At 42.2% G+C, this 13,884-nt stretch overlaps 3 protein-coding genes across 3 annotated transcripts; 2 read left to right on the top strand and 1 right to left on the bottom strand.

Moving 5' to 3' along the window:
* Positions 1-33: 33 nt before the first annotated feature.
* On the top strand, positions 34-4,130 carry poli (polymerase (DNA directed) iota). The gene is made up of 10 exons (XM_084694788.1): positions 34-242; positions 374-505; positions 613-777; positions 911-1,057; positions 1,323-1,559; positions 2,016-2,194; positions 2,296-2,387; positions 2,484-2,617; positions 2,716-2,924; positions 3,113-4,130. Exons 1-10 carry the CDS (start codon positions 170-172, stop codon positions 3,974-3,976), a joined length of 2,232 nt encoding a protein of 743 aa, XP_084550914.1. The 5' UTR covers positions 34-169; the 3' UTR covers positions 3,977-4,130.
* Positions 4,131-4,675: 545 nt separating this feature from the next.
* Positions 4,676-7,922, top strand: LOC146219841 (ras-related protein Rab-27B-like). The gene is made up of 6 exons (XM_084694795.1): positions 4,676-4,725; positions 5,849-6,011; positions 6,336-6,421; positions 6,561-6,664; positions 6,936-7,059; positions 7,334-7,922. The coding sequence occupies exons 2-6, from the start codon at positions 5,859-5,861 to the stop codon at positions 7,524-7,526; spliced, it is 660 nt and encodes a 219-aa protein (XP_084550921.1). The 5' UTR covers positions 4,676-4,725; positions 5,849-5,858; the 3' UTR covers positions 7,527-7,922.
* Positions 7,923-8,973: 1,051 nt separating this feature from the next.
* Positions 8,974-13,761, bottom strand: LOC146219840 (alpha-N-acetylneuraminate alpha-2,8-sialyltransferase ST8SIA3-like). Its single transcript, XM_084694768.1, has 4 exons — positions 13,391-13,761; positions 12,834-12,956; positions 12,184-12,741; positions 8,974-11,996 (listed from the first exon to the last, which is right to left on the bottom strand). The coding sequence occupies exons 1-4, from the start codon at positions 13,546-13,548 to the stop codon at positions 11,714-11,716; spliced, it is 1,122 nt and encodes a 373-aa protein (XP_084550894.1). The 5' UTR covers positions 13,549-13,761; the 3' UTR covers positions 8,974-11,713.
* Positions 13,762-13,884: the final 123 nt, after the last annotated feature.

Below are 13,884 nucleotides of genomic sequence, written 5' to 3'. Positions count from 1 at the left end.
TCCAACACAGCAGGTGGCACTGTGGCGCATTTTGGTGTTCAGCAAATCAGAAAAGTGGAGAAGCGTGTCCACACACAGCAACTGAAAATCAAAACACAAATATGTAATTTATAGTTAACTGGTAGTGGCAGTTAAGTGCCTCTCAATCTACTTACTTTTAGGAATAAACATGGATGTAGATGACATAGACGAAGATGAAACTGACTGGAACAGCACAGACTTAGCACTACCTGCACTTCCCCGTGAGTTGGCACTGACTCAGGAAAAAGCTCGAAGGATTAGCCTATGGATTTTCCCCCTTCAAATTTCTATGTATAATAGTCTATCCATGCGGTAATATTTGAGTTAACAGAAAAGAACGTGCTTCTTTCAGGTACCGAAGCCAAAGTCATCAGTAACGTACTCCAACTAGCATCGCCAAGAGTCATCCTGCATTTTGACATGGATTGTTTTTACGCCCAGGTTGAAATGATCCGAAACCCAGCGCTACGGAATGTGCCACTAGGTCACTATACTGAATATCTCTCTTCTCTAAATTAATCTTTAACGGTTTACCATTAATAACCTACTGTCAGAGTGTGATTTTAACAAAGCTCATTTCCCAATCCCTAGGTATTCAGCAGAAATACATTATCGTCACCTGTAACTATATAGCCAGGGACCGTGGTGTCACCAAGCTAATGTCAGTGACTGATGCTTTAGAGAAATGTCCTCAGTTGGTGATGGTTAAAGGAGAGGACCTGACTCACTATAGGGAGACGTCTTACAAGGTCACGGGTATGTAGGCTACGTCCAAGCAGTTCTAAGCAGTCTCAACTTGCATGTCAAACTACATTCAAACACAGTGAACATGCTCCTGAGAAGTAGAGGAAGTGAACCCTCACCCATGGCTGTTCTGTCCAATATCCAGAGCTGCTGACGTCCTACTGTCCATTGGTGGAGAGACTAGGCTTTGATGAAAACTTCATGGACATCACAGAGTTGGTGGAGAAAAAGCTGACCAAGGGGAATGAGGCCACAGAGTCCTCATTCAAAGGACACGTTTACAATCACAGCAGTGAGTGGCTTTAGTTCTCACAGCACGTAGTTGTTCTGGCTTGACACCAACTGCAGCCGAATGAAACCGAGATATGTGTTAAGAAACTGCTCAAATTAATATGGCCACTTTGCATCTGTCTTCCGGTTTCCGTTTGCAGTGTGACCCCTTTTGCATTCAAACTAATCTGTCAAAAAGCTCTTTCTAAAAAGCAGAATCTCTGCCAGCTTGAATGTAGGGCATGTTAACTAATCAAATTTGTGACGTTTTTATTTGGTTGTTTCAGATGTAGATCCTAACGCCATGCGCCACTCCAGATTGGCGGTAGGCTCCCACATTGCAGCGGAGCTCAGAGAGGACATTCACTCTAAACTGGGCCTGACTTGCTGTGCTGGTGTTGCCACTAACAAGCTGCTGGCTAAACTAGTGTCTGGCACCTTCAAACCCAATCAGCAGACCACTCTTCTACCAGAGAGCATCAGAGATATCATGGGCAGACTGAGTGGCCTACGGAAAGTCCCTGGTATAGGATGCCTTCTGTTGTTCCTTAATCTATGGTTGACCCATCCGGCCAGTAACATTTGTATGTCGCTTTGAATGCATACGTTGACATTACATTTATGCATTTAGCAGACGCTTTTATCCAAAGCGACTTCCAAGAGAGAGCTTTACAAAAGAGCATAGGTCATTGATCATAACAACGAGGTAGCCCCAAACATTGCAAGCAGCCAAAACATGAAGCATACATTGTGAAATACCAAATAAGTGCCAAAGGGAAGAACCATAAGAGCATACAGTTAAGCAAGTTACAATTAATCAACATGAAACTCAAGAAGTGCAAGTACAATTAAACAACATGAAACCCAAAAAGGGCAAGAGTGTACCTGTAGAAGAACAATCGACAGTAAAATATACATTTAGCGTCTGCTAAATGAATATGATGTAAACCTGTTTCTCTGTCGACCCACGTCATTGGTAGGAGTGGGACACCAGACTGCAAAGAGACTCCAGGCCCTGGGATTGGTCAGTGTACAGGACCTCCAGCTCTTCCCATTGGCTGAGCTTGTGCAGGAGTTTGGGTCCTCCACTGCTCAGCGGCTTCATAATCTGGCTCTGGGAATTGACGATGCCCCCGTTACCCCCACAGGTGCCCCCCAGGTATGACTATAGCAGTTGACGGGGCGGTTGAAAAGGCTTGGAGGTATTCATGTTTTGGCAGAAAAATGGAAGTGAGATTATGTCTGTCTCCTGGATATCAGTCACTTAGCGATGAAGACTCCTTCAAGAAAATATCTTTGGTGAAAGACGTTTTGCAAAAAGTCGAGGATCTGTTGGGCAGCCTCTTGGAGCGGTAAGAAAGTTGGCGTTGTAGACCCGTACAGACATAATGGCAAGCACACACAACGACAACCAGCTTTTAAGATAAAGGGTTTGGATTTTATTTTAGGATGTACAAAGATGGCCGCCAGCCACTTACTTTCCGACTGACCATCCGGAAATACTCGGTCACCAACAAGTGGTTCAGCCGTGAAAGCCGTCAATGCCCCATCCCCACCCATATAGGACAGAAGATCACCTCAGGTTCCAGTTTAAAACATTACTAGCTGCATCAGGAGTTATGGACAAGTGTAGAAGTTCCACACAATTACTGTCATTCAGTTGTTGTTGTTTTTACTCAGGTAGCAGGGATGCCATAGCCCAGCTCATCTCCATTGCTTTGAAGCTGTTCCATAAGATGGTGGACACCTTCGCAGCATTCCACCTCACCCTGATCAACGTGTGCTTCAGTAACCTGCAGCCTCGAGGAGCTGCCAGCACCAAGGCCGCCATCAACTCCTTCTTTGCGCCCAGATCACCTGGCAAGACCCAGCCCTCCTACCTGCATCAGGTAGAAGTCTAGCTTCTACTCTGCTCTACATCAGGGTTTCCCGCAGTTTTTTTTAATTATCAATATTCGCTGTGTTTCCGCCAGATTCCTTGACTAACACATTTTTCTGTGGGAAACCTTGTACATACTTCATTCTCCATCATGTTTCAGTTTTAATCTGTCTTTGTCTGTTTAACATTTGCCCTCAGGAGGATTTGTCTCAGTGTGAGAGTTGCCCTTACCAGCAACAGGGTGCATCTGGTATGGAAGATGGTGGAGACGTGGTATCAAGTGATCAAGGTGCTTCACACTGGTTACCAGAGACGCTTTCTCCTAACAGGAAGAGCCAACTGTGGGGAGGGTCAGCACCAAGACGTGACTCGCTAATCACCGCTCAGCCCCAGACAGTCAAATCCCAGACTGGTCGAGCACAGGGAAATGAAAGGGTTAACACTAACAAGTCAAAGCCCTCTTTTCGACTGCCCCCCAACATCGACCCTGAAGTGTTCAGCCAGCTACCCGAAGACATTCAGAAGGAGCTGCTCTCCCCCGCCTATCCAGACCCCCCCAAACACCCCCCCAGCCACAACGCTCTATCAGCAACAGTATCTGCTGGTGACGGGACACAGTCATCTCTCACAAAAGGACCTCCACTCTCTGACTCTATCTCCCCGCTCGCCACATGCAAATTCGCTGAGTCATACAACACAGTCATAGACAGAAAGGAGTCTGTCGGGGATTTTCAACTGCCAGACACACAGACATGTGGCGACCTCACGGTGCTCCCAGACCCAAAGGCACCACGGGGAGACCTCTCAGCAGAACAGGAGAAGACTGGACACCAGGTGTCTACCGACTCCATCTTCCCTAAAGACGTTGATCCGAGGGTGTTCTCTGAGCTGCCTTCGGATGTACAGGAAGACTTGCGTTCAGAATGGAAGCAGCAGAAAATCCTTGGGAAGATCACTCCAAACTCTAAGCAAGAAAGGAAAACGTCCCTGGTCAAAGAGAGAAAGCCTCAAGCTAAAGGCAGTCAGACAAATAACTTGCTCAAATATTTTAAGCCCAGCTAAAACGTATGATATCGAAATAAATCTATTTTTGTCATTTAAGTTTAAAGTTACTTCGGAGTAATACATTGTATGTTTAAAAGGGACAGAAAGTACAACATTGTAAATATTTTGTATGCAGTCATGTAACGGTTAAAAATAAAACGTTTGTCTATCAGTTTGGTATCACTTTGAATGCATGTTAGCTTTTGCTGTAAATACTGCCCCCTGGTGGATAGATCTGACTGCATCAATTAAGTATGTAGATATGATGTACTGAGTAATGATCAACCTATGTTTTAGATAGATGCTCTGGATAGGTTGAGACTGGCCTGTAAATATAACCATTGAACCGTACGTCAGACATTTTAACCCCATAAATGTCTTAAAGGTCTCTGCTTGGGAGGAACGCTTTGTGTTGGGTTTAGGGATTATCTTCCAAGGTTCTAGAGAGGTGAAAGACCCGGAGGCCAGGAAGGGGTTTACGGGTTTAAGTCCTCAGCTGGCAGACTTTCACCGGAATCCACACAAGAACACATTATTGCAGGGCTGCAATCCCTGTTTTTTTCTCTCCCTCCCTCCCTGAGAAATACCAGAAAACACAAGGTCTGTGGAGACCACATTGTTTGGCTGTTTTTTAGCTGGAAACTCCTCCCTTTATCACATGGGAAAGGGGGTAAGGTTCAAGTAATAGCATGTGTACCCCACAATGTGTTTAACGAGGACCGATTAGGTTCCCTGGATGGATGTTGGCCCTACCTCCAGCTAACTTGGTAAGATGGAAGATATCTATCTTTAATTTCTGTTCTGTTTTATTTCACCTTAGTCACCCCGTCTGATGTGGTATGTGTCAACAGGAGTAAAAGCCTTTTCAAATGTATTGCAGGTCTACCTAACCATTATTTGATGTCACAGATAAGTTATAATTTGTCTAAATTAAACAATGCATCTAAGTAATTCAAAACTATGACTGTGTAATGTGTCTCAGAACTCTAGGGCCCAGTTTTCCAGACATAGATAAAGACTAGTCCTAAAGTAAGACTAAAATTAAATGAAGACCTCCATGTCTGGGGAACTGGGCCTAGATGTATCGTTGGAATTTGCAATGAACAGGCAGATGATTACTAACACAGCTCACTATGAGTGTGATAATATCCCACTGTTGTTTGCTGAGGGGCTCCCACACCCTCCCTCCATCTCTGGATGTGCTGACTGAAAAGAACCCAATACTTCACATTATGCACATGGGAAATGTCAATTTCACACGGGTAGGCTATTCTCTTTAATTGCTGAAGCTGATAGAATTGGAGTCGCATGACATTCCAATTCCCCAATGTGACACAAAAATGCACAAAGAAGAGAGGAGTGGAAAAAACATGTTCAAAGGATGCGGAGTAACCAAAGTATTCAGTCAGTTCTATGACAATGCAGTCTTTTGACCATCTTCTGACTTTCTTTCATTTGCATTGTCATACATCATGTCACTACACATGCCTAATGGTCAGAGTACTGTGGCCTACTGTGACCCAACAAGTGACCTCAGAAGTGTGGTGCCATGGTGAACTGTCTGGGGGCTAGAGAAATACCTCATAAGAAGTTCTGCTTGTGTAACAATCAACATTTGCCCCCCCCCCCCCGAAGGCACAGACTTTCCAGCCACTTGACCGCTCATGTGAACACTGGCTCCAGTCATGTGCTACTGTAGCAACTCTCTGATCAGCTTTTTTTTTTCTTTTTTTTTTTTACGACTCCCAAGTTATGACGGCCCAGCTAAGCCTCTGTGATCATGAACGGGCTGATGAGGAATTTCATTTTCAGATTCGTAGGTGCACGAAAACCAGAACGTTTCTCAACTCAGAATGCGAACAGCTGTTGTTGTGTTGTGTTCCAGTGCAGGTTCAACACCATGACCGATGGGGACTATGACTATCTTATCAAGCTTCTGGCCTTAGGGGACTCAGGTGTGGGGAAGACCACGTTCCTTTATAGATACACTGACAACAAGTTCAACCGCAAGTTCGCCACCACAGTTGGGATCGATTTCCGGGAAAAGAGAGTGGTGAGGGGTCATATTTCATACATTTGTATTGTGCGTGATTACATGTTGGTACATTCTGTGTATTGTGATACATTTACATATTGGTACTTTTACTGTGTATGATTACATATTGGTACAGGTTTCAAATCCCATAATGCATCTTTAGGAACAGGGATACATTTGAAGTCCTGTGACATACTTGAGATAATAACAGTAATGTGTTCATATGGCAGACGCTTTTATCGAAAGCGACAGAAGAGGATTCGAACCTGTGACCTCTCGATCTGACTTCAAATCTTGTACCGCTGAGCTGTAACTAACTATGAAGAAAACTTGGGTTTGCAGATGTACATGGGAACAGGCTCTGGCGGGACCACGGAGAGGAGTTTTTCTGTTCACCTGCAGCTTTGGGACACAGCTGGACAGGAGAGGTAGAGACATTACTCCTATGTTAAGAAATGACTGATGTTCTTGGTATTGGAAAGGTTGTAATGTCATTGTGAGAATCTTTGCTTTTGTTTCTGACGCATACCCAAGATTTTATGGATTGATTTGAGTTCTTTGCCCCAGGTTTAGGAGTCTTACCACGGCCTTCTTCAGAGATGCTATGGGCTTCCTGCTGATGTTTGACTTGACCAATCAGCAGAGTTTCCTCAATGTCCGAAACTGGATGAGTATGTAGTGTATCAGCTACGTGATCTGCCAAAACCTTCAGACTATTGATTACTTTATTGATCTGAAGGCTTTGGCAGAGCTAACAGTCTGTGGTCTGTTTAATCAAATTGAAAACCATTAATGTGACTAATGTGACTTTAATATCTTGATGGGATATACATTGGGCTTATATTTAGGAATGTAGATGTTGCTAATAAAGTAAAATACTTGATATTTTGCTCATATCTATATACGGATGATGACTGAAATCCGCAATTTGTTTTTATCCAGGTCAGTTGCAGGCCAACGCCTACTGTGACAGTCCAGATATAGTGTTAGTTGGCACCAAAGCAGATCTTCAAGACCAAAGAGATGTAAATGGACGCCAAGTTAGAGATCTGGCAGACAGATATGGGTGAGTCTGATTACCGGCACAAGGAATAAACAACTGTGCTTGGATAGGTTCTTTGGATTTCTAACTGCTTTAAATCTAATTTCAACTCCAAACAGACTGCCCTATGCTAAAATAAAATACAAATTCAACCGGCAAAGAAATGATAGTGCACACAAATGAATCGTGGAGAAACAAGCTCTTTTCAGTTTTTCATTCACCTGTAGGTGGAGACAACCTGCTATTACACACTAGTCTTCACATGAATGTTGAACTTTTCCCCACAATGTGACCCTAGCATCCCCTACTTTGAGACCAGCGCCGCCACGGGCGCTGACGTGGACAAGGCAGTGACCAGCCTCCTGGAGCTGGTGATGAGGCGCATGGAGCAGGGCAGCGAGGGGGCTGGGGCCTCGTCTAACGCCCCCAATGGGAGCTCAGTCGCCAGCCATCAGGAGGAGGTAGCCCCACGGAGGAAATGTGCCTGCTGAAATGCTGAGTTGCTCTCTTCTCCAAATGCCCATGCAGTACACTGAGTCTATATAGAGAGTATTCTAGAGAGCTTCCCGGTTATCAGGTTTAGTTGTGTGTAAAAGGTTGGCCCGTGCAGATTCATCTATGAACATGGTGTCATATGTACACAGTTTATAAAGTGAATCTGTATTTGGATTTGGAGATGCTTTACAGTAAAAATTATCCACAACTTGTAATTAGGACATGCTATGTGCTTTAAGGATAATGTTGAAGAAGATCAGATGCATTCTCAAAAATAGAGTCGGAGACAGAATATCTTTCAAAAGGCAAGGTGGCTTGATGGTTTATTCAGCATGGTAGCATTAGTACATGGAAGGTTCAAAACCTTACTTTGTTGGACATTTTATTATATAGACAGATATGAGGAACAATCCACCGCCCTGCCTGCTACTATTTCGCAACCTTCTAGAAGGTTCTTTAACCTGTTCATCTCCACCCCAAACCTGCGTTTGCATCCCCTCGCTCTTAAAGTGTTGATGCACTCTCTTTACCCCAGAAGCCTCCACTTCTACATGTTCTAGTTTCTTCTCAACTCTAGTTCACCTCAGCTCTCAGTCTCCATCCTCTCATGCTTAACCCATTCCTCTATCTTCAATCTCCCCTTCTCTGGCTCCTGCTCTATGGGTTTCTCCTTCTAAACTTTGGCAAGACCTCTCTTGTTCTGCTATTGAGACACTCGCACACACCACAGTCTCCTCTAATGCTGACTCACCCTGGCCTTGCCTGACACTTTTGAGACATGACTTTGGTCCTTTAGGGTACTTATAGCTCTTAAGTCCTGACTTTCTGATTGTTTACAGGTGTAAGCTATCTGGAACCCCCCCCCCCCCCCCCATCCATGCTAGACAATCTCGTTGATTTGTCTAGCCAACTCCTTGTTATGCAAGTTCTTACACATAACAGGCCACACTTCCTCCAAACACACACTCGTTCCCATCCTCAGACTGCCAACCCGGCCTCCCATTAGACTTCCTCTCTATTTTGGTTCAAGCCTGTCCTTTGGTGTAATTCTTACTGCGTAGGTCTCAATCTCTTTCTTAGGCCCCCTGACCTGACCCCTGTATACCTCACCGGTTGCCACCCTGCACAATAATCGAGAGTCCACAACAATACCAAGACTCGAATTTTGAAGGAAAAAAATTGTGTTTTTATTTGAAACATTGAGACATGATGGGAGGACAATGCAGGCACATTCGTACATGTATCACTGAATATAATCTGACATTTATGTAAGTCATTCAGAGTCATTGTTACATTTTTATACATAAATGAGATAACTTGATGATTATGTTAGATAAGCCAAACATGACAAAGTCCCTTACATAAATCATTAATTTTGTATGAGTATATTGACTGCTACTATTGATTATTTATGGAACTTAATTGTCATGCACATAGAGTAGGTAAAGTAAGAAAAAAGTTCCAAGACCATGAATTAACTTGTAATATCTATATACTTAAATACTTATTTAAGTATTATGTGAAAAATCTATTGTTCTTACATATGAACATTCCGAGAGTAAATGCTATAAATTGAAATGCTGAAACAGAATTTTGAATAAAGCTACTGTCAGTATATAGTTTACTGTGTTTGTTCTTACCCTAAATAAACACATGCATGCACATACAGTACCGTAAATCAAAATGACTTAACAAAATTACAGTCAGGAAGTAGCTAATACCATTCTTGTTGAACACACACACACACACACACACACTCACACAAACAATAATTTACATTTGATCCTTCTCAGAACAATACTTATTTATGAGGGAGAGAGAGAGACATCCCCATCGTTCTATTTGAAGTTTTTGGTTATTGAACAAAAGGTGAAAGTTTGTTATGATAGGACATGTATGGAGGCACGAAGAGCGTTCATTATTCAGCCCCAGAACTCTGATTTTCAGTGACACTGAAAAGGCAAGATTCTGTATTATACCACTCAAGAAATCCCAGTTTCAGATGTGTGAAGACATCATTTGACAAAACATTTAAAAAATAAAGAATACAGCATAAATGAAATCGCTGGACATAGTGTTACATTATCCTGTTACATCCTACATCCCAAGTCACTTCATTAAGTCAGTTTCTATAACAAGTTTTGTCTAAATGGGTTATCTTTGGTGTAATAAAGAAACATTCTATGAGTGAAATCAATCAAAAATCAGTGGAAGATTTCGAATTACTTAACCTAGTGTCACATCAGTAAAACATTGTAGTCAGGGTAAGGGCAACCTGTTTATGTGAGACATGGGGAAGAAATGGGTAGATTTATAAACATAACCACAATGACAAAGTCAACCTGTTAAGGCAACACTAAGTCTTGTGCAGGAGGTTTACACTGAGCAGTCTCTCGTAGAGAAACTGACCCCCAACTATGGGCAGGTGTGGCCCCTAAGCCAGTATGCCCCAATGTGAGCATGTGCAGTGAGTCATGGGACTATCATGTGCCTATCATTGTTTTTCAGCCAAGTTATTCTACAGATCCATTCACAGCATGCTAACAAGCTCAGCCTGACATGACACCTAGATGGAGAAAAAATACTTTTTGTTGAGTATTTTTTTTGTTGAGAAGAGTAATAGAGAGTTATAAAAATAAAGTTTTATTACTTATTTATTTGTCAGAAAGGTGAAACAAAGACTAGTTTGGTCCCAGTGATTCAGATTTTCTTGCACATTAAAACTCTTCTTATATAAAGTTTTTGAAGCTGACAGTTTATTGAAAATACCAGTGTAAATACAAACAATAACAAAAAAGAAAAGTTCTATCCTTGAAACATATCCTTTGAAAAAGGTTGTATAAAACTAGCCATACATTGTTGTTAGTCTCTTTCGTGCAATTTCATTCAAATGGTGTATCATGCTCTTTGTACAAGATGCTACTTTTTCAGATTGGTATGTAATAATATGTAAAGTTATACAAGCCTATATGTGATAGATGTAACCTTTATCTGTGTTGATTTGTTTTTAAATTGCTTCAGAACTACAGTGTCTTCAGGGTAATAATTCAGGAATTAAGAAGCTTTGTGATTTGGGTTCATGGCAAAAAAAACATAGAACTATACATTAATGGCAAAAGAATGTGGTAGAATGTACCCTCATTATTATTACAATATACACTTTCCTTTCTTACTTTATCAAGAATTGAGATGTAGGACTTTTTTTATATATTATATTTGACCTCCCTGGCTAAATAAAGGTAACAAATACATTTTGGACAAAATGTTTTTCTGGAATACCTTTTCAAATGTTATTTCTAATGTTTTACTCCAAGTATTATAATGTACTGAAATGTGATCAATAAATGGATTGTAGTTGGAATGTAAATTCTTAATCTAGGTTTGAAGACTTTAAAAAAAGATATTAGATAGTAACTACCCTCTCAGACTAGTAACTGCCTTACACCTTTGGGATAGTATTGTAAACAACTTCTAGCATCCAGACCAGTATTTTAGACCCAGAAACCAATGGCACCTTGGGTTGTAGCTAGGTGGTAAAAAGGTCAGAAAAATATTGTGTTTGTGCCTCCAATGATGGACTGGCATCTAATTAGAAAAAACACTGTTCTAACTCCGTCCCTGAGATTAGGCAGTGATGTCAAAGTAACTATTAAAATTCCCTTGAAATAAGGCCAGGATTAATAGCCTTTTACCATTTTTGCCACCATCATTAATGAAAATCATTTTGGAGTTTCTGAGTGTTTTTCCATCCACATCCCTTGTTCAAGAAGACATATTCTGTTCAGCCCCAGTCATGATAGCAATGCAATATGATTTGTAGCAAGGTGATAACAACACATTAAGACAATACTTTATGTGGTAGCGTGATACATAGTATAATATATTTAACTCACCCATGGTACATAGGAAACAGCACAACAATCCCTTAAAGCTGGAATGTTACCCCCATGTCCCTAAACCACCCTTACACCTTGGTGTGAATTACAAAGACAAACCTCGAAAGTCCACATGCGCTGCAAGTGACAGGAGCGTGTGTTACTAGGATGAAAACGTTGTCATACTAATCATGCGTGGTCTAATTCTGCATCGGAAAATATAACAAGCTGAGGCCAAATCGGGTTCAGCCTCCATGAAGCCCCCCTCTAACAAATGACTAGCTTGACAGCAGGCCATTTGGGAATGTCTAGGTGCAGTGTGACAGACTCATCCTGGTCACACCTTCCCCATGCATCTTGTAGAGGAGTTTGAACTCACTGGGCAGTTGGTGGGTCTCCTGCCACTTAGTGGTGAACTTGGTCCCTTTCTTGTCGTAGTAATGGTAGGGCAAATCCTTGCCTGTGTTGGGGTCCCAGCCGAAGGGCCAGAAGCCATACAGATGGATCTCCTCGCACATGGCGGAGGCCAACGTATACATGAGGATCCCCGTGCTCAGTCGCTTCGGCGAAAGGTTCTTTGTCTTCCAGTATCTGAGAGAGAACAGAATACGTGGTCAGTGGTAGAAGAAAAACAGGATGAAAGGCAACGGACATTAGAGAAGCCATTTGTAATCTGTAATTAAAAGATTTCAGTATTGCCCGGGGATCAGAAATGGAACAATCTTGACTTAAGGTTGAATTTAAACCATGAATGATTACATGTCCACACCATACTCACTTGTTGACATCCTGCATTATGTTGCCTGGCCAGGCCAGCTCAATCTTCAGCTGACCTTTGTGCTCCACAAAGAAATCAACTAGTGTCCTGGTGACTGTTGCTGAGGTGTGAAGGAAGAAAGCAGGGATCCACAAAATTGCTCCCTCCAGCTTCTTCAAGTTGAGGAAGAAGTTGTTGCGGTCCTGGATGGTCAGTAGGTTGTTGTAGTAGTGCTCAAGAATGCTAGGGTTAAAGGTCGTCATGTTGGTCTTCCGGCCAACATCCTTGTAGAAGACCTCCGTAGGGGCAAAGTTGCAGCGGAAGATGAAGTCGGCTTTGTCAATCTCTGACCCACAGTGGCTGCCCGTGAGGATGCCACTGTTGCCCACCACAGCACACACATTGTAGTGCTTGTTCAGGATGGGTGAGGTTTCAGGAAGCAAGGACTTAAAGTTGTTGCTTATGGAGAAGACATATTTGTGGCTGGAGTAGTCAAAGTGCATCAGTTGGCCCACACGCACACCGTTCTTGGTCAGTGAGAAATTGTTGGCCACATCAATGAAATTGAAGATTTCTTTCCTAAAAAACAACCAACATACTACAATATTGCTGATTTTATATTTGATTACATTTTTAGACCAATTAACAACATCTTAACTTAATTAATTTACCTTTGTTGATAGAAAGCTGTTCTGTTGAATTTCCATTTGGATGGTTTCCCTTGAAGTTCCTCATTCAGTGCATTAGTCAGTGGAATGAAAGAGGGGTCTAAGAAATTCATGGCGAATTGAGACCTGAAAACAACAATATAGTTGTAGGCTACATGGGCATTCGCATAAGGCAGCAACGTAATCGATCGAATCAATCTCAGCACCTTGGACAGTTCTCTTGAAATTGAATCAACAAGGTTGGAATAACAAAATTCTCCGGATTTCCCCTTTAATCGAGGCCAATCCTTTAGCATTCAATTTGGAAAATATCCTTGAAAATATCCTGTCGTGGTGTTTGCTTCATTATTATTTCTAGGCTATAAGGCCAGGTTCTCCTACTGCAGATGAGTGCACGTAGCACTTTTAAAGCCAGCTGTTGACAAGCAAAATAAAGATTGCGCTGAAATGTCAACCGTGACATGAATAAACGTTTTTCTGGCTATGTCGGCGTTTTGTGCGTCTAGTCTACCCATATTAACCACAGATGCATAAATGTAAGGTTTGCGTTGCTTACTCACCGAAATCCTGCGTGGAACATTATTCTTGGACCCCCCATATCATATTTAGAAGAAGTGAAAAAGCTGTCCTTTCGTATCGAAACATAACTTATTAAGGATAAAATGAGAAGAGCGACGCTGAATATAACCAAACCCAGAGCGTTTGCGATGCGGACCATCTTGGAACGTTTTCATTCCTTACACATCCATGAACATATTTCTTCCTTCACTAGCCTACCAAAATAAAAAAATATCGTGTAGAAATATTGATATGAGGACAGCAAATATCATATTTTGTATTGTAAGATGGGCGCCGAGTGGGTTGGAGGTTGCGCTGCGGTTGATTTGGCACTGGCAGTCGACAACATTGGTGATGCGTCTTCGCCCGCTCTCATCCCTGCCCTGCCCTGCCTTCACGCTTAACTGCAATTCCTTTCAAGGTAGCCAGATTAATAAAGGAGATGGATGTTATCAGCAGTATTGCATTGGCTAGCGAACAATAGGGTTTCGCGCGC

Source organism: Hypomesus nipponensis, chromosome 28 (assembly GCF_054491055.1).
Source record: "Hypomesus nipponensis isolate SF chromosome 28, ASM5449105v1, whole genome shotgun sequence".
NCBI classification, from domain to species: domain Eukaryota; kingdom Metazoa; phylum Chordata; class Actinopteri; order Osmeriformes; family Osmeridae; genus Hypomesus; species Hypomesus nipponensis.
The sequence above is the reverse complement of the archived record's forward strand: the minus strand, read 5'-3'. Positions and strand labels throughout refer to the sequence as shown.